The following is a 26,417-nucleotide window of genomic DNA, read 5'->3' as shown; positions in this document are numbered from 1 at the left end:
AGACCCCCTTTCAGGCTTGCAGCCTATTGATGGGAGCAATCACTGCGCGAATGTGCCAGTTCATCACGTCAAAAGCTGAAACTGCTCAGTTGGACGGCCATCAAGCAATCAGTTCATCCATCTGATTCACAGCATCATTACGTCCCATTCAACATGCTGGACGTGTGCCATTCATGACCAGTCACCTAGAAGAGAGACTGAATGGCTCGCAGCCTCCATTCCAGTTCAAGTTTGCCCGCCTTTACTGAGCCAAGGCATACATAGAAAGCACTTGACACAAAAATTGAATAGAAAAAAAAAGATCAATTAACTTACAAATGTACTTATTGGGATATCTGGGCCTGTATGGTTGAAGACAACACTAATATTCTGTTGGATGACAGGTTAATCATACTTTCTGCCCTCTGAAGAGTATTTAATTGTTTTGCGTGTCACTCTGTCATTGGCATAGATTGATAAACAAAGTCACGAACGTTAGAGTTGTGCCTTGAGTAGCTCGACTTCTTGAGTTTTTTTAGATACTGTACATAGCTCACTTAATGATAAGCTGCAGTTTGGCAGTTATTGAACAAGTTGGTTAATGCCACTTACAGTTTTATCATTTTGTTGGCAGTCAAGGCTGACAAAATGCAGGGCAAGATGGATGACGCAGTAAATGACTTGTTCAAATCGGTTTCTTCAGACATTGTCTGAACGGCTGTTATTTAATACATGCATCTTTTAAAAGACGAGCAACAAAACAGAACATAAATTGTTTTGCAAATCCCTTTATTTCACTGAGTATAGAGTCACAATTAACGTCATATTGTAACAATTAATGTTCACGTTGGCTATCGATCAAAGAACAGAACATCCATAAATGTATATTTAAACTCTCCTTTATACAAATCTTAGTCTATATACATCAATAATTTCATATTTACACACGTTTGGAATATAATCACAATGATCTATATACAAAGATGCTTGCGACGGATACTCTTGTGTTCGTTTAGATCTTGTATCCTGTTAGACAAATACTGAATGAACAAGTTTACATGTACTGCAGAAAATGCTGGATACTTTTAATAATAAGAGTTGACACGATACAACAGTAAATATGAGCAGCTATCATTATCGCAGTGAACTAAAGTAAAAATAATTGCACAAGACAAAATGTTTCTCAATAATATGTTTACTCGCTTAAAGCTGCATGAAATGTTTGTATTCAAGAGTTCCTTGGCACAGGTCTTTTGGGAATATTCTGAACAGGACTATTTTGTCATCAGAAGGGTATCAGTTACAAAAATATCATATCTACAATTTGAATTGATGCATATTTTCCTTTTTGTATGTCTTACATATGGCAAGATTCCCTTGTTTGTTTAGAATAGCTTTTTCGTAGCAGTATTTTACTGCAACATTTGTTACTGTGATTTGTTTGTAATTTCAGTCAACATACTTTTATTTCCATACTTTTAAATGTATTTACTTCTCTGATTTAAATGCTGTACTTTGGATTTTATGTGAGGTACATTGAGTCACCTTTGTGTATGAAATGATCATCTGTGACCTTGATGATGACAGACACTATGGATTAAGAAATGGATAACAGGGGGAAAAAAATTCTAACGCTTCTCATTATGATGCAGTTCAGTTTTACACCACTGCAAAGTGCAGTTCTAGACAAAACCATGGTGCCAGGTAACCGCAAGGCATCCCTCTAGACGCCATCTGGTATTTTGTCATGAATTCCCATACACAGCTCTCGTATTGAATGTCATGACATTCTATGACTGTACAGAGCACAGTATTACAACTTGGCCGCTGCTGTAATAACCTTTGGTGGTTCTTTGCTTCAGCAAGGCGATGAGGACATCTGTTCATATTCAGGACACTTGAGGAGGGCTGGGTAGTTGGAGGAGTTCATCTGCAGGGAAGCCTCGGAGGAGATGGACGAGGGGCTGCGGCCGCGTCCGGCCCATGCGTCCGGATGGAGGAACTGGCCCGAGTAGTCTGAGCAGTTGCTGAGGCGAGGCCGGTAGAAGCCCTGGTGGGGTCGGTACATGTCCTCCGCCGTGTAGCGCTTCATGAACAGGTACACCGACATCACGCCGGCTGTCTACAATGGCAAATCGTTGCATTGGAAAAAGAAGCATAATACATTCAAGTGAGAAGATAATCATTTTGGAATATTAGCTGTCAACAGTAGGCTTTCACACAGGCTGGCCTTCCTGACACAAACCATTTCACGACCATCTGGGAATCCGTACCATATGTGTGAAAGGCTGCAGCATGCTGCTCTACCATGCTTAAATGATTTCAATACAGATTATTATTTTGCCTTTGTGTTATTGTACAGCTTCGCCGCTAGGGTGCACTGTGATTGCATTAATCATTTTGAAGCTTTGCTGCAAGGGGAGATGCTGGCATTACCTCAGTGAGGAGGAAGGAGATCGCGGCAAAAGCAAACGACCATCCATACTTGTAGCTGAAGTAGGCCTCATTGCTTTTGGTCCTATTCAACATTTCATCATTGATATTTGAGATGTACAACACCAGACCAACGACCAGAGACAGACCTGTAAGCACAGAAAGAACACATTAGTGTTCCACTGCCACCCATTTTGAATCTACAGGAGAAAGCATCATTCATCAAAAACAGCAGCAAATTCAATATGAAAAAGACAGCACGATGCTACTGTGCTTAAAATGCCACAAGTGATCCATCCATTTCTGTAGCACTTCATTGTCTGCATTAGGCCTATGGGGAGATGAAGCCTCTACCAATTGATATGCAGCAAAAGGCAGACAACACTCACAGGGACAGTGGAATGACTCCATCGAGACCTTTGCTGAATTTAAAGGGAATGAATAAGTCGCATCTATCGGCCGTGAAAAGAGACGACTGTGTTCACTCCCACAATGACGCAAACACACCTTCCTGTCTACTAACTCCATCAATTCGACCAGTTCAACTGCACCTTGTACTAGACTTAAAAATAGGGCCCATGATGTCTCTCAGTGAATAGAATCCCAAATACGTACCTGATAAGATGAAAAAGATTCCTGAAATAAAGGCTAGGATGGTGCGATGTGGTCGAATGTGGCCAATGTTGCTCAGGACAAAACCGATGAACATGAAGAAGAGGCTGACTAGTGGGAAAGGTGTGGCAGAACGGATCATCTCTGCAATGAAAGAGAAATGAAGAATTTTGCTTACAACATTACTTACAAAGAAAGAGCAGCAACCTGTGGCTATCTGTTAGGAGTGTTCCTTAGCATCCCATAGTTTAAGGTTACACATCAAGATGGAGTCTGACCTTCCTACTGAGAGGCACACAAACTCTTAAAAGCAAAAGGCTCTTTATTCTTTGAAGCCTCCTACTGTGTTAAGTTAAATGTACAATATTGAGCGCTTCACTTTTCAAGTGCTTGTATACTAATAGTTGGGTCTCAGTCAAGAGCGTATGCCAACTCATGTTAAACAGTCAAGCAAATATGTTGTTTTATTTACGTGAAGACTCGATCTCGTGTTGTATGTGGATTTACTTACTCAACACACTAACAGTGGACTCCGAAGTCAACTGGACTTTAGTGGGCATCACATATTCAATGGTAAAACAGCGACCTTTCTCCTCCCCTAGAAAGAAGACGCGGCAGGCAATCAGCTTTAATTGAACACATTTCTGTCACTAATGATATAAGAAAGTGTATAAAGCATATGCCCCCAACAGGGCTAAAACGTCAATCATTTTTTAAAATGTGGAATATATATGTGGGGGCAGAACCATTTCCCTATTGACTTTATTGTGGACTGAGATTGTTTTTTTTGTTTTGCCAATGCTTTTACATTTACTACTGTTGTTGAGGACATAGGTCAGTGATAATCTTGTCTCAAAGTCTCCCAAAAAGTATCAATGAAGTATCACGTTGAATATGACTCCCAAATGATGTTTTTGAGTAAACAATCTTTCTTTGACCTCCCAAAAGTGCAACGAAAGCAACAAAGTGACATCAATGTAAGCCTAAATGTCCATGCAACATCATTCAGGGTCCCCAATGTAACTGTGCCATGTGATAATGGCCGGTGATTATTTGTAGGTCAAACAATGTGGCAGTTAAGTGGGCAATAAGGCCACTCAATTGGCCTTAAAACACTGTGTCCCATTAAATAGCCCGTCCCTGTTAAATGGGATGGGCTGCCGCCGTGTCAGGAAAACATCTGTTATCTCATCACATCGTCATGACCTGCCTACATCCAGCCTGGGCGGTCATATGAGGACTAGAAGAAGAAGAGCTCAAATATTTCTGCTCCAAAGAAAGTTGCGCAAGATGCACAGCATAACAAAGTAAACATTGGAATACTTGCGTGTCAGGCAAGACTTCTTTAAAAAATGCAGAGTGAGCGGAAAGTATTTTCAACACTCACAAAGACATAACTGCTGTCTCTTTTTTCCACCTTAGGTGTAAAAGTAACAGCGCACACTGTCGCTCTTTGCAGCAGCTTTCAACAGCATCAATTGAAGGCGTCATGTGACCACAGTTAATATAGTCGGCTGCAGAGCATCGCAAGATTGTGTTGACATCTAAGCTGAGCAGAAGACACTTCTTAAACCTGATAAAATCATGTTTTGGACACACAATGGAAAAGTTTCAGCAACACCTCAAGATTGGTAGTCACAGCTCTTGTGTGTTTTTCACACTTGCTCCATATGCTTTCGCTGGGTAGAAGCTTGTAAACGGCAGGGATTTACAGTACCTAATCTCACCAAAGACACATATATATGCATATATATATATATATCATTGACAATTATTCTCAAAGCATCCCCTGATCTTATGCTCCCAAGAGAGCAAGGAAAAACTAAAAAAAAAACTACTAAAAGAAAGAAATAGTCGTATCATTTTATTTCATCGTATTTATATATTTATCATAAATGTATTATTTATTCATATAAAGGCCGGTCCGCGAAAATATTTCTGACACGTAACCGGTCCGTGGCGCAAAAAAGGTTGGGGACCAAATCTATTCGCTTGTGAGCTACTCCATAAAACCATATTTATTCCAGGAAATGTGAGCGAGGCTTCCATAGTGTAGTGCAGGGGTGGCCAACCAGTCAGAGACTAAGAGCCACATTTTTTACTGTGTCATCGCAAAGAGCCACATCATACACATGAGCACAAATGAACACCCCCACACACACCTCTGCTCAGCCAAATTTATTGTGTGACATTATTATGTCACGCACCAACATGATAATGACAAATTGACTCCTACAGTACTAAAAGCACAGACCAAAGACCACATTTTCAACAATGAACATTGTGTGAATTGTCTCACACAGACAAACTCTCAGTTCAACAAATTCCACAAACAAAAACATAAGTTTTTTCAGTTACTATGTGTGGCGGGACAGACCATTCGTTTTAGTTTGTCGTTTTCAGGAGACAAGATTTCAATAACGTCACTGAGGCATATTTTAACGAACTCCACTTCATTGTATGCCTTTTTAGCCCGTGCAATGTTCCAAGCCAGTTGAAACAATGCAAGTGTGACAGTCTCTGAGTGCTTCGTAATTTTTTTGAAAAACTGTACCTATTTTTCTGCCTGACTTTCACCTCACGCGCATGCGCGTTTGACCAAAATACCATATTGAACTCAAGCAAAGCAAATACGCACGAAAAATAAACACAAATGTTGATATGAACGTAAAAGAGCCGCATGAAACCAGCCAAAGAGCCGCATGCGGCTCGCGAGCCGCGGGTTGGCCACCCCTGGTGTAGTGCTTAGTGCTCCGGGCTCTCACCCCAGCGACACGGGTTCGAATCTCAGTGGAACCCAAAAATTTTATCTATGATAATTTTACCATAGAAAATATGACCATACACCTCCCTAAAACTTAGGGTTAGGTTTAGCGCTAGGGTTAGGCAAAGCGCTAGGGTTAGAGCTGGGGTTAGGGTTAGAGCTAGGGTTAGAGCTAGGTTTAGAGCTACGGTTACAGCTGGGGCTAGGGTTAATGTTAGAGCTAGGGTTAGGGTTACAGCTAGGGTTAGAGCTAGGGTTAGGGTTAGAGCTAGGGTTAGAGCTAGAGCTAGGGTTAGGGCTAGGGTTAGGGTTAGGGTTAGAGCTAGGGTTAGAGCTAGAGCTAGAGCTAGAGCTAGGGTTAGGGCTAGGGTTAGGGTTAGAGCTGGAGCTAGGGTTAATGTTAGAGCTAGGGTTAGGGTTAGGGTTAGAGCTAGGGTTAGGGTTAGGGTTAGAGCTAGGGTTAGGGTTAGAGCTAGAGCTAGGGTTAGAGCTGGAGCTAGGGTTAATGTTAGGGTTAGAGCTAGGGTGAGGGTTAGCGCTAGAGCTAGGGTTAGGGTTAGAGCTAGGGTTAGAGCTAGAGCTAGGGTTAGGGCTAGGGTTAGGGTTAGAGCTGGAGCTAGGGTTAATGTTAGAGCTAGGGTTTGGGTTAGGGTTAGAGCTAGGGTTAGGGTTAGAGGTAGGTTTAGGGTTAGAGCTAGGGTTAGGGTTAGAGCTAGAGCTAGGGTTAGGGTTAGGGTTAGAGCTAGGGTTAGGGTTAGAGCTAGAGCTAGGGTTAGGGTTAGAGCTAGAGCTAGGGTTAGGGTTAGAGCTGGAGCTAGGGTTAATGTTAGGGTTAGAGCTAGGGTGAGGGTTAGCGCTAGAGCTAGGGTTAGGGTTAGAGCTAGGTTTAGAGCTACGGTTACAGCTGGGGCTAGGGTTAATGTTAGAGCTAGGGTTAGGGTTACAGCTAGGGTTAGAGCTAGGGTTAGGGTTAGAGCTAGGGTTAGAGCTAGAGCTAGGGTTAGGGCTAGGGTTAGGGTTAGGGTTAGAGCTAGGGTTAGAGCTAGAGCTAGAGCTAGAGCTAGAGCTAGAGCTAGGGTTAGGGCTAGGGTTAGGGTTAGAGCTGGAGCTAGGGTTAATGTTAGAGCTAGGGTTAGGGTTAGGGTTAGAGCTAGGGTTAGGGTTAGGGTTAGAGCTAGGGTTAGGGTTAGAGCTAGAGCTAGGGTTAGAGCTGGAGCTAGGGTTAATGTTAGGGTTAGAGCTAGGGTGAGGGTTAGCGCTAGAGCTAGGGTTAGGGTTAGAGCTAGGGTTAGAGCTAGAGCTAGGGTTAGGGCTAGGGTTAGGGTTAGAGCTGGAGCTAGGGTTAATGTTAGAGCTAGGGTTTGGGTTAGGGTTAGAGCTAGGGTTAGGGTTAGAGGTAGGTTTAGGGTTAGAGCTAGGGTTAGGGTTAGAGCTAGAGCTAGGGTTAGGGTTAGGGTTAGAGCTAGGGTTAGGGTTAGAGCTAGAGCTAGGGTTAGGGTTAGAGCTAGAGCTAGGGTTAGGGTTAGAGCTGGAGCTAGGGTTAATGTTAGGGTTAGAGCTAGGGTGAGGGTTAGCGCTAGAGCTAGGGTTAGGGTTAGAGCTAGGGTTAGAGCTAGAGCTAGGGTTAGGGCTAGGGTTAGAGCTGGAGCTAGGGTTAATGTTAGAGCTAGGGTTTGGGTTAGGGTTAGAGCTAGGGTTAGGGTTAGAGCTAGGTTTAGGGTTAGAGCTAGGGTTAGAGCTAGGGTTAGGGTTAGAGCTAGGGTTAGGGTTAGGGTTAGGGTTAGGGTTAGAGCTAGAGCTAGGGTTAGGGTTAGAGCTGGAGCTAGGGTTAATGTTAGGGTTAGAGCTAGGGTGAGGGTTAGCGCTAGAGCTAGGGTTAGGGTTAGAGCTAGGGTTAGAGCTAGAGCTACGGTTAGGGTTAGAGCTAGAGTTAGGGTTAAAGCTAGGGTTAGGGTTAGAGCTGGAGATAAGGTTAGAGCTAGGGTTAGAGCTAGGGTTAGAGCTGGAGCTAGGGTTAGGGTTAGAGCTGGAGATAAGGTTAGAGCTAGGGTTAGAGCTAGGGTTAGAGCTGGAGCTAGGGTTAGGGTTAGAGCTAGGGTTAGAGCTAGGGTTAGAGCTGGAGCTAGGGTTAGAGCTAGGGTTAGGGTTAGAGCTAGGGTTAGAGCTAGGGTTAGGGTTAGAGCTAGGTTTAGGGTTAGAGCTAGGGTTAGGGTTAGAGCTAGAGCTAGGGTTAGGGTTAGAGCTGGAGCTAGGGTTAATGTTAGGGTTAGAGCTAGGGTGAGGGTTAGCGCTAGAGCTAGGGTTAGGGTTAGAGCTAGGGTTAGAGCTAGAGCTACGGTTAGGGTTAGAGCTAGAGTTAGGGTTAAAGCTAGGGTTAGGGTTAGAGCTGGAGATAAGGTTAGAGCTAGGGTTAGAGCTAGGGTTAGAGCTGGAGCTAGGGTTAGAGCTAGGGTTAGAGCTAGGGTTAGAGCTGGAGCTAGGGTTAGAGCTAGGGTTAGGGTTAGAGCTAGGGTTAGAGCTAGGGTTAGGGTTAGAGCTAGGTTTAGGGTTAGAGCTAGGGTTAGGGTTAGAGCTAGGGTTAGAGCTAGGGTTAGGGTTAGAGCTAGGGTTAGGGTTAGGGTTAGGGTTAGGGTTAGAGCTAGAGCTAGGGTTAGGGTTAGAGCTGGAGCTAGGGTTAATGTTAGGGTTAGAGCTATGGTGAGGGTTAGCGCTAGAGCTAGGGTTAGGGTTAGAGCTAGGGTTAGAGCTAGAGCTACGGTTAGGGTTAGAGCTAGAGTTAGGGTTAAAGCTAGGGTTAGGGTTAGAGCTGGAGATAAGGTTAGAGCTAGGGTTAGAGCTAGGGTTAGAGCTGGAGCTAGGGTTAGGGTTAGAGCTAGGGTTAGGGTTAGAGCTAGGGTTAGAGCTGGAGCTAGGGTTAGAGCTAGGGTTAGAGCTAGGGTTAGAGCTAGGGTTAGGGTTAGCGCTAGGGTTAGAGCTAGGGTTAGGCTAAATGCATATGACAATATGTATATGTGGTTTATGTTCAGTCACGCACCCACGGTCTAGATATTGTGACACACAGCCTGTGATAAAATTCTACTGGTAACTTAGTAGTAGGTAGTGTAATTGCACCTGTGTTGAACATACCAGCCAGGAAACAAACCCTCCACAGGCCAGAGTGCAGGGACATGCGTATCTCGGTGCTCTGGTTGAGTGGAAGGATGACGCCTTCCTCCAGGTAAAGCCAGTAGTCGGTGCTTACGGCGATGCCCAACAGGCCCAGGCCGCAAACAGCGAACACGCTGCTCAGCAACGTCAGCGCCTTCCTGCCACATAGGCTCATACCACAGGCTCAAGAGCAAAGGGGCGCCGCCAGCAGAAAGGGAAGCTGGGAGAAGAGAGGGGGAAAAAAAGATTTCATATAAGAGGAGGTAAATCAAGAGTAAGGAAAGTGGCCGTGTGATCATAAGATTATAATATCTTGAAAACAAGAATGACAATTCCGCTTCCTTTGAATGCAACAATGAAAATCAGCATTGCAGATGGTGTACATAACGTGTCAGCGAACAAACTTCAAAACAATGGGTTTTTCATATGATAGCCGGTCCCACATTTGGCAGGAGCTTGAACGCTGGGGATCTTGGCACAGGATTTCATGTTGAAAGGAATTGATTTTACATAATGAGCTCTCAGCGTGCTGCAGTATTAAGCACTCACTGTGAGACTGGAACGATGCAAAGTAATTATGTGGAAGGATTTTTAACTCATTAATTCTACTCGGCCTTTTCCTTTTTTCCCTACTGTGAATCGAAAGCCCCAGCTGAAAAGAAAAGACGAAGAGCAACTGTTCCACATGGGAACTTGTTACACCTCAGTACTGCTCTAAAACAAATCCGGATTTCTTTACAAGCTGTCTGTGACCGATCTAAAATGGCTTCAAGTTGAAAATCTGATGCATGTAAGAATGGAGTTACATTTCTTTTCTAAAACGTAACCAACATGTATTGGGTAACTAACAATGTTGAAATGCAAACTCCCACAGTAAAAGCGGAGTTAAACACAGTCTGAGCTATTTTTAGTTGTGTCCTTTACCTGTAAGCCACAGGTCAGCAGGTTGTGGAGAAAATCTGATTGGAGGATGAATGGAAGCATTTCAACCCCCCACCCCCCTCCCTCCAGAGACATGCATTAATGTTCAAATAAGTACCATCATTCAGCCTTCTCTCATAGCATGGTGCAATCAGTTTCCATTCAACTCATGTATGCAGAGAAGTATGTTATTGAGGAACCTACCATGTTTTATTTATAGTTAATTGTCCTCATTAGGATTCGGGTAATGTGAGGCTTTGTGCAAGAGGGATCAAGGGGTACACTTTGGACTTGTTGCCAGTCAATCACATGGCACACATGGAGCAAACTAACATGAAACGAACATGTCTGTTTTGGGGATATGAGTGGAAGCTGTAGAGGGAGAAAAACACAAAGTCCCTGGAGAGATGTTCCAAGAGATACTCATAATTAAGGATACCTACATTTTGCATACTAATATGGTGCAGAATGTTCTTATTCAACTATTTCCACCTCTGGCAAATTTCAAATTGATTATGTATATGTATAAAAAAAACATCTGGCACATAGCTGCCCAGTCCACCCACATTCTCTAAGTAGTATTCTGATTATGCTTCCACCCACATCACACACAACACTGCGACTCCACTCTAAATATAGTTTCACAGATGTTGCTTACTAATAAACACCCACGTACATATAGTGTGTTTTTATTCTACAACCACTTGATTTTCTGCTAAGTAGCTATTTGGTTAGAGCGTCATGGGCTGAAATAGATGTGGCAGACAGACAGCTAGAGTAAAGGGCAAGCTATCATGTGGATTGAGGCATTCCAATGAAATGCTGTTTCATTAAATGGCAGAAAGTATAATTAACCTGTGCATTCACTTGTTTCCATTCATTTACTTGGGGGGCAGACAGAAGTTATTTCTCGTGGATCCATCATCCATGTCTTGCGTCGTGACAAAGTAATTTTGCTGCCGATCTAAGCATTTTCGTCAATCCATCTTCACAATTGGATGCCCATGGCGCCTCTCTTTTTGCGCTCCCCTGGCACTAAGGATATTAATAGATTAATCATTATTTCAATCGCTACTCATTTGTGACTTTTAGTTTGGTGGTGTGTTCCAATAAAGTTGGGATGATGTGTAAAAGTTAAATAACAGAGTACAAAGAGGGCTGTCATAATGGAATATTTTTAAAACCAACTTTTATCTAGATTATTCCGTGAATTCTATTGATTATTCTATTGCTTTATCAAATAATCGGATACACTTTTGGTTAGTGTATTACTTTTTTTCCCCAACCATTGTTATTTTGTATTTTTGGGTGATTACAAACCAACTAAACAACAGTTATGCAATATCAAGAAGGATTGATAATGTCTTTTTTTTATTAAGCACAAAAGCTAAATGAGTCTGCTAGTCAGGACTCATGAAAAAAGAAAATTGGTACTTTTCAAAGACTGAATAAAATACGAAGCTATTAATTTGATCATCGATCTGTTTTTGATTTGATTAATTTTGACACTTATATTTAATTGAATACATTACAAAGACACAATATGTAAGAGTCAAATTGATCAACTTAATTGTTTTTTGTGACTTCACTGACTTTAAATTTGGAGCCTGCAACACGTTCCAAAAAAGCTGGGCCAGGGGGATGTATTTCACTGCGTTGTGCCACCTTTTCTTTAAGCGTTTGTGATATTGCAAAGCTCTGTAGAAGAAATCCCTTCCCATTCTTGCTTAATGTACAACTTAGTTGCTGGAATCTGACCTGGGCCCAAACCGTTACTTGGCTACGAGAACACATGTTGGCCCTTCTGATTGAGATTTTTGGCCAACTACAGTCAGAATCCAAACATGGATGTGCTTTTGCAGTGAATATTGACCCAGTTAGAAGATCTGTGGGAGCCCTTTTACAAATGTAGTCCCTGGGTGACCTCTGCGTGGACAGGCAACAAACACAAAGCAAGCTCAGCACAGAGGAGCATGAGGAGCCACATGGGAATACACAACAGAAGAAAAGAGAGTTAGTAAGTGAACATCGTCTGCGCACAGCTGGATGTGGCCCCTGTGATCCTTCCTCTGTTTGACTTCAAAATGCATGCTGAGGAGCAGCATACTTTGTCTTCCAGTGTTGCCAAAAATACACACACACTCCAAATTCCCTTGTGCATGCATACATTAAGTGAGGCTTACGTGTTACTGTGTATCTACTAAGCCTGAACAATTGAAAAGTGATCTAATTACCCCCCCTAAATATTATGATTTGCAGTCAATTTGCAATTATTCTTTTCAGGGTCCTCTTCCCATTGTTTTTTACGAGCTTTAATTAATTAATCTGTTTTATATTACACACAAAATCTGGGTCTTATCACAATATATGCGATTGAACTTTATATTCAAGACAGTTTGACTTCAATTAGAGTTGTTAACTTTGACATGTAGTCGTTTAAGTGTTCACAACAATTTTACAAAATTCTACCAAGTAAACGTGATAATTATTTTTCCATTACTTTCTACGACAATACATTATTAGTAAATGCCAACCTGCAGGGTTTACTTAACGTTAATAAGTTCACATGTGCCTGCAGTTAAAAAAAAAAAAAAAAGAGAGAAGCGTGGGGAGTCTCTGTCCCAAAATGCATGGGTGCAGTTAGTAGCTAGGGCGATCATTGCTAACAGCCTTGTGAATATTTTTCAAAATCATGGTTTTATCCTCATTGGAGTCCCAGTCGGAAATACCGCACTGTGATGTCAACATTACACAGAGCAAATGCATCAATGCCTGTCTCGTTGCAACAAGTCGCCTGTCATTCACCATCACAGCAGTTGCGACTGCCACAAAAAGCCCTGACAGTTCCCCGAAAGTGTTTACGTTGCATTTGCAAACACACATTACGATGGCCTCCCACACATGACTGTATTTCTGCTGTAGCACTTTTTGTCTGGCCAGCATGTTGACGAATGGCTGGCAGCCAAGCAAACCCGTGGGCTGTGCACTGCTACAGAATAACAAAAACATCAATTGCACACAATTATGTAATACTGGATGATATATCAGTTGGTTCACAGCTACTAAAATGAGCAAAGTACTTATTGCTTACTGAAGAGCAGCTCATATGTGCTCTTGGTTTGCTGTCCGTGGTGCTGAAATATCAATCTACGTATTGGAAGCCATTCTTTAGTAGTTTTAGCCACTTTTTTTTTTTTTTTAACTGGAAGATCTATTATCCAATCAAAACGTATAGCTTGATTTCTATTTTTATCATCCTGACATGAATCAACACAGTGCGTCAGTCCTGCACAATTCAACGACATCCAGTCGAAGAGCTGTATCACGATGCATGGATTTGAATTATACTAATTGTATACTACTACCGTCAACAAATAACTCAAACTTTACTAGTATAGCTGTAACATAACTACTATTGCTAAATTAATATATATCTGATTATGTCAATCAAAACGGAACACAACGTATATTGGTAAAAACTGTTCTTTTTGATACACCACTTGTCTCAGATGAAAACTGTGTAAACAGTAAGACAACAACAGATGTTAAGATTATAAAACGGGTCGACGATTTAACCTCATATTATTCTCCAAATGTTGCAAAAGGCAAATTTGCATCCTCTCACTCTCGTGGCTAAATTATGTCGATGGCAATAAACGTGAAGCTTCAGGCTGAATAATAACAGCTGCCACTATCATTGCATTTAGAGAGCAAAATAAACTCTTGGTTTAGAACTCCGAGTTTGAAAACAGTGTGTTACTTGTTAAAACATATGAAAGCTTCTAGGTGCGCATAGGAAGACCTCGAAGAACGCGCGTGACATAAGACATAAGTAAAACAAAGCCACGGAAAGATGACATCAATCCAAAATTGATTACCTTCACGAAGGAAAGTCGTTGAGGAAAAGGCTGCTTTGTTGCTGTGGTGTGTTTTGTTTGTTGTGTCCTTGTTGGTCTTGCGCGTAGTCTCCACTTTGGAGCCAAGCACAGCTGTGAGCACCTCAGGCTCGTGCACGCCTACTTGCTCCACAAAAGGGAGTGCGCGTCGCACGTGCCAGCCGACTCTTCGCGCACGTCAAGCGCGCATGAAAATTATATGATGTTGAGGAGCTGATGGATGCTGATTGTGTTTATCAATCGATCAATCAGTCAGATACTCATTTCTTTACATCTGGGGGCTTTCTGTATTCATCCCTGCAAGAAGCCCCCCCCCCCCCCCCCCCCCATAAAAAACACGTCACATCACTCAGTAAGTTTTTTTTATTTGACATATAAAAGGAAATATTGTAACAAAAAAAATCAAGTTGCAAACATTACTTTCCATGATTACAAGCTAAAAGAAATATTTGTGGACTTGTATTTGGTGAGAGGGAATGCTTGAATATGCACTTTTTTTTTCTTGTCGCCAAGAAATTTTGCGGCAAGTCAAAACTGTCTGTGAACATACTAGAAACTTTTTGCAACCTTTTCAGAAGCCATTATTCACCCCATACGCAATTATTTGTAAGAACACAACACAATAACTGAGACACACAGGACAGAAGCAAAACATGACAACAACAAAAAAATCAACAAAACCCAGAACATGACAGCAACAATTACTAGCATTTGCCACGCAGTCAGATATAACCTTTAGGGTAAGAGAAGTTTGTAGGTATTAATGTAAGCGTGATTGATTGTTTGTCTATAAGTTCCCTGCAATCAGACAGGATCTCGTCCCAATTAAACTGAGATGGGCTCCAGCTCACCCACAACCCTGGTGGAATAAGTGGAATAGAAAACGGAGAGATAAGGAAAAAAAGCAAATAAAAATGGATAGTATATTGCTCTTTCTCAACTAGGTCATTAGCTGGTCGTTGGTTTGACTAATGAGACAAACTGGCATCACTACTTTTCTCATATGAGGGATACACATTCACATGATAAGTACATAGTTCCAAAGCTAATGTGATTAGCCTGAGTTAATGCAGCCTACTTAATGTCCATGTTAGTAAAGAGTGATTAAATAATGCAGTATGGATCTAATGTGTATCAAGCCACGCTAATTATTCACAAACAAGATTACATTGCAGCATGTTGTCACGTGGAATCAAACATACCCTGTGCATATGTCACTCTGATTTAGAACATGGCGTCTCAGAACATATGGGCCGTCTTTGAAGAGCATCTGGACATTTGCAGTATGACTAACACATTGTGTTCTTCGGTGATACGATGAAAGATGGATGCTTGAAGAGCACGTCATCGCTCAGATGAACCCTCATTGCACTCGCAGCGATGGCACCACTCACACACTTGCCATTTTGTAGCACTCCCTTTTATTTCATCTTTGATTTACCCTCTCTTCTGAAAGCCAAATATCAAAGTCGGTCACACCATCTGGATTACCACAGGCAGAAATTAACATGAAATATAAACTCTTCCAGCATACCCTGGACAGTCACAGTCACATATTTATTTTTTTAAAAATCAAAAAGTGACCAACGATGTAATCATCTGTAAAGAAAAATGGGTCAAATATTCGACCTATCGAAAAATGACAATCATTTGTCTTATCATTGTGGTTGTAGTTCACAGTGGTTACAGAATTGTCCATCATAACAGTGAGCTCTGTTTTGAATATCAATGGAAATCAAAATAATCTGGTGGAATGTTGTTTTATTGCATGAGAAAATATGAGTAACTGCACAGGCAAGGTTTTGATGGAAACATCGTCAGTGCTCAGTTTCAGGAAAGAAGAGAATGCAATGTCATTCAGACTTTGGACAGACACATATTCAAATGTGGATATACGTACACGTGGGTGCAGCGGCAGGAGGAATTAAAGGTCTCAGATATTATTCTTAAAAATTCATTAACATTTTCAGTCCTAGTGGTGCGAGACTAAGATACTAAAACGCTGATGTGTTTCAGTGAAACATTAAATGCGCCATTGCACTTGTTCTACCTTCCAACAAGTGTGAGCAAAATGCATTAAATTAGCCATATAATTGCTGGTGCATGTACACAATGTTCATACTATAAACACAGATGTCACTTTATTAGCTATTAGAAGTGCGGCTAATTTGACTCAGGGGACTGGAGGGCTTTCAGGGCTCAGACCGAAACGTGTGCTTCTGGAAGCCTGCCTTCGAAGGTATGTGTAATGCAATTAAATATTGTAAATGGAGATTTCATAATAGTGTGAATATGCCATAATAACTATCTACAAATGCTGGGGTGTGTCATAAAAATGAACAGTTCATAGTCGTCTCATTTCATAGCAGTAGATTCAGTCAATGTAACAAATTGTGCAACGAATGCTTTTTTGTTCCAAATCATTGGACATTTCTGTCTGAATATTTGAGGAAAGGTCATGAAGAGGAATGCAAAATACAAAAATTAAATAATTGCTAGCAATGACCTTCCCGCTGGTGGAGTAATGGTGAACACGCCGGCCTCACAGTTCTGAAATTTGGAGGCTGAGGCCGACCTGGGTGGAGTTTGCATGTTTTCTTTTTGTACTCTGACATCCTCCCTCAGTCCAGAAACATACATGTTAAGTTCATGTTTGACTCATGTGTTCACTCCACTTTAAAGGTCTTTTTTTTTTTTTTTTTTTTTTAAATGTACTTGCATAGTAAAAAGATTTCAAAGTATGAAACTCAAGTTTCCTTTTTTATTTGCATTATCATATTAGGTACAAATGACACAATCAGTTACAAGGTAGGTTGCTCAGTCGTTTTAAAGGTTTCAGGCTGACGATGAAGGAGAACCAACATTTGCAAAATACAAGGTCATCTATTTATTGTCTACATAGGCATCTACTGGAAGTAGTAGTTTATGTACAAGGACAATAAGAGATTGTGTGATGAGTTTGGCAATAAGGCATTTCTGCCCTCGTTCTAAGGGATGACACGTCCTTCACCTCTCTTAACTGGAACAGACTAACTTCTATGAAAAGACAACAGGATTCATCGAAAGCCTTATCACGTGCGTACCTAGTACAGTAAAGGAGCAGTAGTGTAAGAAAGAAAACAAACCCTTCACTCATACTTTACATTTAAGATGTATTCATTAGTATCGGGCCATAATTATTTAAATTTAAAAAAATGACTCAAGTGTAAACCGTGTAAAACACAGACATAAACATGACTCGTAAAATTTCCTTCTGGGGTTTATGATAGAGAAGTTGGAGTTGTTGAAAATAATGTGTGTTTGTATTTATGCTCGCGTGTGGAGGCTGTCAATTAATTAGGCCTTGCATCTTTTCTCAGTGTTTTGGTTTCGTTAATCACACATGAGCAGCTTCATTTTATAAAACTACGGGGACTAGCTTATCTGTTTGGCACGGGAAAGATGATTTTGTATCTGGTGTATAGGTATCAAATATGTCACATATTGCAGGAAAGAAAGTTCGAATGTTTGTGTGGTTTTTTTTTTTTTTTTTTTTTTTTTTTTAAATAACATTCTCATATTGGCTGAGGAAGCTGGAAAGATAACTGACAATGGCCACAAAAGTAAACCTAAGAAAATAACAAACACAACATTTAAGATTATAAACCCCATTAATGAGACATAGCTGGTCTATAGCAACACAACAAGCAGTGTTAAAGGAGCACTAAGAATGTGTTTGTCACGATGATGGATTCGGTAAAAATAATAAATCCACAAAATCATGAACTTATGACCTAAAAGGGGATGTCCTAAAAATTATAAGCAAATGGAGAGCACGCTGAATATCTGCAAAGCTCTGCAAATATGCAAACCTAGCACTCAAAATATTTAAGATAAGCAAATATGATTTTTTTTTTTTTTTTTACCCTAAAACTGATCAATTTTGTCATTTTGTTGCATAAAAGAAAAATATTTATATCGACAAACATAAACCATGTTAATTTAACAAAACGGAACCACCAGTATTCATCGATAAAATGTCAATAAACGCCCTCCTTTTTGAATTCCACAAAAAATATATATTTCCACTGGAAGTATTTCAGTGAACTTTATTTTGAGGAAAAAAAAAAAACCTTTTCAATTCGCATGATAACATCTGCTGGTATAAGATAAGAAATCTTGGCCAATGAGGAAGTTTGCTGAAAATCACAAATGACCCTCTTAAAACAGACCCGAAAACTCTTATGATTCAAATCCTACACACATATTGTAAATACTAACCATGAAGACGTAGAGTGAGCATCTAACTGACTGAAATTGTTTGAGTTTTGAGGAGAGTGTCACTTTCTAGTTGAATTGACGATTACATTTAGGTGGCATGCTGCATTTAATGACTCACGTGCATGAGCGATTCGATCACGTGCTTGCTCGTCCTACACAACTTCAAATGAAACGACGATAAACAGTGTTCACCAAACCTACCAAAATGAGCAACTGGCAATATTAGGAGCGCGCTCGCTAAACTGTAGATCGTCTCAACAATGTTGAGAAAAGCACATTTAGGTGTCGGTATAAAAATTTGCTAGACTCTTTTGAAATACTCCATAATGATTATTTACAAAGGCGTTGTACACAGATTTAGGTGCGTTCTAAGCTCTTATGTCATAGATGATGAGGGTGATGTATTTATAGTTTCGCAAAAAAACAAAAACAAACATTGTTCTACTTTTAACATAAATCTAATGAAAGATTGTTTTTTTTACACACAACATAATGCATCCCCCCAAGAAAAACATTGCATGATTACTGCTGTATTCAAGAAACCAAATGTCTACATGACAGTGATGTTAATTTCTAAAAACAGCACGTTAACTAGAATTTGTTGACCCCTGTTAACTGTTAATTATTTTAAGGGTATACACAAAGTATCGATGTGTCCTGTGAGTCAAACGTTTCATAAATGTGGTCATAAAAAAAAAAAAAAAAAAGATTTGACGATCTGCAGAGAAATGCAGGTTTAGTAGGGCTTTGTAATTTGGAACTAGTCCTGGCAAAAGTGAACAGCTTTTTCTTTTTCAAGCTCCATTGCATCTTACCGTATATTCAAATCTGACTTCATTTTCGCCACCACTGGCAATTGAGACAATTGACACTAAAACCTTACAGACATAAATAAGTTAAACGGGCAGAAAGCTGTAAACATGACACCGAAACATTCTCTCACGAGGTGCTTTTTCAATGCCCTCTCTTTCATATTTGACTACGGTAGCCAAGGCAGGAGGTGCCTTCATGCTATTCTTATTTGTTCATTCAAAACAAAACTGAGCCACCAACTCGATGCGTGTGGACAACAATGCTTCTCAAGTCATACAGTTCATGCATCTAGAATGAATCCATGCTTTGAATGCTCTTTTGAAATGATCTTGCTTCTACAATAGACAGCCGCAAATGAATATATTCTTTTACTTACATCGATGAACACTGTTTTGTCTCAGTGCGTCCAGTTCTGGAGTAAACTTTCACTAAAAAAAGGACATCATTGAACACAATACATGCTCATTAGTAAACTAAACAAAATGACTTCTTGTGGCGGCACAATCTAAATCAAAGCTAATCTAGATAGCAAAATATACCATAGAAAACAAATAAGCATGCCGTACAATTCCCGCTTGTGATTAGAAATGATACATCAAGTTTTGTAATGTCAAGTGGTGGTCGTATATTAGGTTGTTGCTTAGTTTTAGTGGATGGCAGTGAGTAGAGGAGCTCCTTGAAGGGTGACTACGAGACGTTTGACCATCCTTCTCATGCTCTGTTGTTGAGCGACGGGTTTACAAACTGCGGGTTTATGAAGGAGAAGCCCGCAAACTCAGCCTGGTCAATGTTGGCGATCACCAGCTCGTCAGGAGGTGTGAGCTGAGGCTGCGTGCGAGTGAAGAACTTGTCGAAGTTTTCGGCTCCTTTGCCACACTGTAGTGACAAAATAAATACACGAATTGATGAGGTACACGTGAGCATTTTTAAATTAATTCATTTTGGGGCTATTTCTTAGATGATAATATTCACGCTTCCGTGTGGACAATACGATTAAAACCTTTGCAGAGTCACTTAAAATCATTTCCATGTGGGTGAGGTCAAAACTGTGTCTTAACTTTTTCTGAGAGAGAAAAAAAAAGCTGTTTACATTATGAGCATGCATGACATGCAGATATATAGATTTGTGCATATATTTTGTCCTTACAAATAAAATCACATGGGTGACATCTTTAGGAAGGCACATAAAAAAAATAAACATCCTGTAAATAGTTAAAAAAAAACTGTTGTGCATATCGAGGGTAAGCATTTCCCACGCCGACCTGTTGGTAAGGATCACGAAACGTACCAAACTGAAATTGGTTGAACCAATCTCTTCGTCTGAATATTCTGTGCGCAGTGACACGTAAAAATGAAGAAAGAAAAAAAAAACACCTGACTATTAACGTCACATTACATGCTCCAGATCTCATTCACAATCAATGGCAGTGGAGCGTTCACAAGACCAAATCAGCATAGGCGCAGCTGCAGAACACTTTCAAACAAACAAGGTTCATTTAGTGTGAGCTTTGTAGTATTAATGATGCGCTCATGTGATCTACATCTACGATTCATCATGCAAAAAAAATTACAGTATGTACTCTACATGAGTTCTTGACTAATTTAACATTGCATTTACATGGTTAATAAATTCATGTAGTATACACTACCGTTCAAAAGTTTGGGGTCACAAAATTGTTTGGGTGACCCCAAACTTTTGAACGGTAGTGTAAATATTATTATAATAAAATATTATGAATTAAATATTATAAATTATATTTTATATTTGTATAAGATTATATATAATCTATGAATATAAGTATACATATATATTATAAGATTTTTTACACAGAAGATTATATATATAATCTATAAATAATTATCTAAATAAATATAATCACTACCGTTCAAAAGTTTGGGGTCACCCAAACAATTTTGTGACCCCAAACTTTTGAACGGTAGTGTATATATATATATATATAGCTATTTATATTGTTTTCAAACATAAGATTCCAATGTATGAATTTTAAACAAGGGTTTAACAAACTGACTAAAACTACAGCTATTAGAATTAAACAATAACAAAGACATGTTGATAACGATAGACGAGGATGAGTGTGTCTCCTGACCTAATTGGTGGTCTAAATTTTCCTCTAAATAAGTTCAACTTGCTCGTGGGATGTCCCCGGCTGCCCTTATGTGTCTAACGGGGTTTTCCCTTTCTTTTCCGATTAATTAAGATCTGAGTTTTGTTCAGACAGAGCTGCTTATTTAGGTCAAGACAGATTCATCACGTGTGCTTGGCCATGTAGGGCAACTTCTAACTTTGTTCTGCCACATTTTGGCCTGAACTCACACAGCGAGCAGCAGAAGCCTCTTGGCTGCTCATGACTTCTCTTTCAACCCCAAACATCATCTCCTCACATGAAGCATCAGTCAAATGAAAAAAGACTTCCACAAAACATCCATCACACAGTAGTCAGTTGAAGTGGATAGAATCGACCAAAGAACTGCAGCACCTGAATTCCAGAAATTTGGTAAACTCGAGGTAATTTTTCCGTTATTTTTGTTTGGTATAGGATTATCAAACTTGAGTCTTAGTATGTCTCACCACTCATAGGACTGGACTGGAAAAAAATCCCAACTACAACTCAACATTTTTTTTCTTATTCATATAATCCCTAAAAATCATTAGACAGCAACCACACAAAAAATAAAAAATAAAAAATAAAAATCGATCGATGCTGGTGATGTTTACCATCATATTGATATTTTGTTCCCCTGTGGCTTCCTTCCTTTGTCATGGTCGCTTCAAATGGTTACTGGCAGCTGTAACCAGCCTCCATTGACCTACATTCCTTGTGTTTATGCTAGCGTCAATTGTGTATGAATGTGCACAAACATGCACAGAAATAATTTTGTCTGGCCATGCACTGTTTTATTTTCCTGTCATTCTTTTTTATTGGACAAAAACAAACAGGTTCATATAAAGAAGCACAAACATGTGTTTGTGTGTCACAATTGTTCAAACGATATTTTTACCGACAAGTGAACTTCCCTCCAAGCCACTCTTCGACATAAAGAACAACTCCCTGTGTTTATGCATGCGACTGATGCACAGCAGATACCTGACGGGTATCGCTCGCGTCCTTCAACTGTCATCTTCCATCCATCACTGACTACCCTTCACTCAAGAGGGGCAGTGCATTTCGCACTTTGACCTCTGATGGCCATCTTGGCTTCTTTTTCCGAATGCCACGATTGACAACAGAACAAAAATCATTGCCCACTTTTACTAGAAATCTTTAGACCATTCATTCTCATTGAATGATTCGGTCAAATCTTACAGGTTGATGACCCAAGCTGTTGATAAATTGATATTAAATAAATTGATAAAGTATCCAACATGGGATTTTGACCTACTTTCTTCTCATCTTTAATCGCTTTGCCTCGGTCCTTCTATCTCTCTCTCCGCATCTACACTGCCATGCACGCCTTTGCACGCAAGCATATTAAAATAAGTCAGCTACTTAGGATGATAACTGTTTGCTCGCCTCCATTAAGAGTTGTGCCAACCCACTTGCTCTCACGCACCACAACTACCTCGCTCTCTCGACAGCCACAACTGTGAGAAGCCCTCCGCTTTTCACCTCATCTCACCACAAAATTGAGTTGTTTATTAGCGGTGAAGACATTTGCACTCAGCATATGTTGCACTGAGATAAGCAGTTTATGAGGAGAGCAAGAAATGATTGGATTTAGGGTCTTCCTTGTGTACAAGATTTGTTTTTGGTTATAAGTGTGATTAACGTAGCGCTAAAATAGTTTGGGCAACTTTGAAAGATTGGAACACCGAATCCATAAATTTAAACATTAAAATCCCATTAAAAATAAGAATGAAATCTTCCATTACCAATGAAAAATGAGGCATCCTTGCAAAGCCTTCACAGATTAGCAGTGAGAAAAATCAATCACTAAATCACATTGAGTGCTTAGGAAAGACATGCTTGACCTTTGACCAGCTGCATATACCAATCACTTGCTTTGCTGATATTTACTACTTGTCGGAAAGCTGTGACCAATCAGCACCCACCTAGTGTAAAATAAAACGTGCATGAGAGATTACTGCAGTGTACAATTCCAAGAGAGGAGAACACACTACGGTAGAAGAAGCAGTTTGGACTGAGAGAACAACATTCACAGGATCTGTTTACCAATCAGTTCAGTCATGGTGATCTGTGAGGTCTCAAAGGATTCAAAATGTTGTCCATTTTGGAGACACTAGTCAAAGTACTAGGGCTTTTTAAATACCTCTAGAAAAATCTTGGTTTACTTTAGTTGCTTTCACAGTCTTGGATGTATGGTTGATTTATGGTTCTACCGCCTTCCAAAGAGGCGTGAGTGTGTTATTTGACTCAAATGCCAAATTGTGCCTCATAGAGAGTGGACGAGATATCAGTCATCTTTTACCAAATGTCATTCGAAAGCAAACAAAAATCTTGCCATGTTGTCAATGTAAATATTCCCTTTTGCTTCAGGAAGGTCTGAAATTTTGCCTTGCAGCACACTAACAAGAAACCTTCAATGAGAGCACTTTTGTTAGGCATCCTTTAAAAATCTACAAGATGCTTCTACTTCTACTATTAGTATTTCTCCAGGTTCACGGCAGAATGTAAATAAATCTGATTTTAGCCCTTTAAAAGCAGGCCAAAATAGGCTATGTGTCAATGTCATCTTGTAAGCGTGTGTACCCTTCATTGTCTTACAGCTGCAGTGAGTCATAATTCATGCGAGCGGCCATTAGGTATGCCGTCCATGGCCAATGTTCCAGGATGTCTGCGCAATGACACAGACCTCCCACTCTTCTTTTCTGATCCTCTGTTCATTCCCAGCTCCAGCTCACACATCTATCAATCAACAGCTTTTACACTCGACCTAGTTTCCTCCTTAAAGCATGTTGGCCATCCATATGTGGGCGTTTCTTGCTAACACAGTGCTCAATGGATGTTGTCAGTGTTGCCTTGGTAACAACATCCCATGATAGATGGACGCATGAAAAAAAATGCCTCCATGCTTATACTGACATACATTTTTTTTATCCACCTTTGAATCTAAAATGCAGTGAAGGCATTGATTGCAATTGTGCAGCTGATGCGGGCAGATGAAATGATAGTGAGCAAGGATGGCTGTGCATAAAAAGAGGAAAGATGAGAGAATGGGATGGAGAGGAAAGCTTGGATGTAGTCGAGTGTGAAGGGAGTATAACAACAGCTATTTGCTGATAATGGACAAGTCCCCAGTGCTGTATTACATAGTTGGGTGAGATGGACATGATAGAGCATTACGTATCAGATCACAACATTCACCCTAACACGACCATCGCTTGTCTTTTTCCACATCTACAATACAGCCATGCAAACATCCGCTGTGCTACGACAATGCCGACATGCTTGCATTGGCTTCCCCTCAATGTAGAATTAGACCAGCACAAAAAAAGATAGGCACAAAGGCCATGGGAGTTCTATTCTTTTTCTACATGTGAAAACTTGGACTTCTGTGCAGCAAACACAAAGCGTAAATACTAAATACAGGACATGCATCCCTAGCTTGTCTCTATTTCTACGGCACTCACATTCTTCCTACGTATAATCGTTCAAATTGAAAGTCACGCACACGCAAAATTTGCATCACACAAAGAGGGACAGTGAGACCGGCCGGCATTCACCTTTTTAGATGAACCGGAGCCCTTGAGGGTTAAGAGAAGAAAATAAATACTGTATTCAAATATGTAACACGCACACGCTTCTACATACAAGTAGTTCTGCCTGTCTTCCATGCTTAGATTTGTTTCATGTCTGGGTTGACAATACTTGCCTCATTGTATCCTTCATAAGTAATTGACAATGTATTAATTATACATTGGGATAAGAAGATATGGAATTAGTATTTATGGGCCATATATGTATGCCAGATGCAATCTACAGTATGCCCTGTCCCTGCAGCTCTGTTTTGACATTGTCTCACATCACAACATTGTTGAAGGAATATTGCCCTTTCTTCACTTGACATCTTAATTGGTGTTGACTTGAAGTTCGAATGCCCAGAAGGTTAAACAATCTGACCAGAATTTTAGTGTCACAATTTCCAAAGTCAGTTTACATAATGTCAGAACACAAGATTTTATTTCAGACAGCGTCGTTGGGTTAACGTTTTGCCTATTTTGTTCTCCTGAAAGGTCAGCAGACAAGAACATGTATGGACAGGAACAATGATCGCCAGTAACCATGAGGATGATGATGATGAATGACTGTCATGTTTATCACTGTTCCTTTATTCATCTTGCTTCATTGCCATTGGATTGATAGGACTCGCAGGATTGACCACAGATTGAGGTAATTACTGCAAACATAATGATAATAATGTTTCTCATGCTGGAGTGCCACTCATGCCTAGTAAGTTCCATACATTACAGTAGCAATGAAGCTATTTAGTATTGTAGCCCCTTGAAGGACTTGTTGTGTTTAGTATTCATGAGCTACCTAAATGGCTGCATTCCCTTGACAACGGAGCACAGGGAAAGCAGACGGATACCGTAGATGAATGGAGATTTGTCATAAAGGCGGGAAAAGTTAGAATAATGTTTTCAAAAAATATTCATATAATAATGTAATGTAAGATTAAATCACTCACATATTGTTTGGTTCGGAAAGTGTTACTTGAGTTCAAAATGGAAACGTGAATGAATGAGAACGTTTTCTTTGCATATTCTATGAAATATGACAAAGACTAAATCATTGTGCCGTGGCCGCAACATCTTGAGGCGTTCAGGGAGGCATCCTAACCAGATGTCAAAGTAGCAGCTCACCTCTGCGATGACTGAGATTCTCACCTGATCTCTAAGGGAAAGGCCGGATATTCTGCGGCGAAAACTCATTTGTGCCACTTGTATCCGTGATGATGTTCCATGACTTGGAACCTTAGGTGATGGTGGGACCATAGACAATTCAAAAGCTACACTTTTCACCGAGCTTCTTCTTCATCATGACGACTGGATGTAGAAACCTCATCCTTGCTCGAAAGGTGACATTGCACATTGCTAGCCAGCTTTTGGATCAAGAGATCAGAATGCCAAGGTCTATCCACAGATGCATAAGATATGGCCATGACAGGGTGGATAATTTTCTTTTTTTTTTTTAAGTGTATGTGCACAAGACTTACCAGTTTTGGCTTGAAGGGCGGCTGAATCTCCTTATTCTCAAGACGCTCCCAGTCAATACGTCGGAAGAAGGCATGTTCTTTGACATCCCGCTCTCCTTCAAGACCGCAGCCCAGACGCTTGGATGGATGCTTAGTCATTAGCTGTTTAATGTACAGAACAACAAAGTGGATATGTTGTCAAAACAAGTGGCTCGCACTGCCTATCATCATTACATCACAATTGTACTCAAACGGAGTAAAGTGTTTTTTACTCCCTCTCCAGTCTTCTTACACTGACGTGTTCCTTAATGAGATTTCACTGCATTTCTAGGTCACAGAAGGGCTCGAAAATAAGTGACATAATTGTGATTTTTTTTAATTTTATATATATCCTCTCTGTTTTTCTTTTAGAGAAC

General features: G+C 40.3%; 2 protein-coding genes and 1 long non-coding RNA gene across 4 annotated transcripts in view; all 3 read right to left on the bottom strand.

Annotated features, from left to right (window-relative positions):
* Window positions 1-751: 751 nt before the first annotated feature.
* Window positions 752-13,899, bottom strand: LOC119123106 (voltage-dependent calcium channel gamma-5 subunit). The gene is made up of 6 exons (XM_037251943.1): window positions 13,735-13,899; window positions 8,915-9,155; window positions 3,536-3,622; window positions 3,028-3,168; window positions 2,416-2,561; window positions 752-2,101 (listed from the first exon to the last, which is right to left on the bottom strand). The coding sequence occupies exons 2-6, from the start codon at window positions 9,108-9,110 to the stop codon at window positions 1,838-1,840; spliced, it is 834 nt and encodes a 277-aa protein (XP_037107838.1). The 5' UTR covers window positions 9,111-9,155; window positions 13,735-13,899; the 3' UTR covers window positions 752-1,837.
* Window positions 13,900-16,493: 2,594 nt separating this feature from the next.
* prkcaa (protein kinase C, alpha, a) overlaps window positions 16,494-26,417 on the bottom strand; it is a 68,151-nt gene continuing 58,227 nt past the window's right edge. For both annotated transcript variants that reach the window (XM_037251909.1, XM_037251918.1), the window contains 2 exons: window positions 26,023-26,163; window positions 16,494-19,701 (listed from right to left, as the gene is read on the bottom strand). In XM_037251909.1, the coding sequence (XP_037107804.1) occupies window positions 19,537-19,701; window positions 26,023-26,163 (306 nt within the window). In that variant the 3' untranslated portion in view covers window positions 16,494-19,536. The remainder of the gene's footprint in view (window positions 19,702-26,022; window positions 26,164-26,417) is intronic.
* Window positions 22,055-26,016, bottom strand: LOC119123121. The gene is made up of 2 exons (XR_005098004.1): window positions 24,508-26,016; window positions 22,055-24,349 (listed from the first exon to the last, which is right to left on the bottom strand). It is a non-coding gene; the product is annotated as an uncharacterized LOC119123121 (long non-coding RNA).

Source organism: Syngnathus acus, chromosome 1, assembly GCF_901709675.1.
Source record: "Syngnathus acus chromosome 1, fSynAcu1.2, whole genome shotgun sequence".
Taxonomy (NCBI): Eukaryota; Metazoa; Chordata; class Actinopteri; order Syngnathiformes; family Syngnathidae; genus Syngnathus; species Syngnathus acus.
The sequence above is the reverse complement of the archived record's forward strand: the minus strand, read 5'-3'. Positions and strand labels throughout refer to the sequence as shown.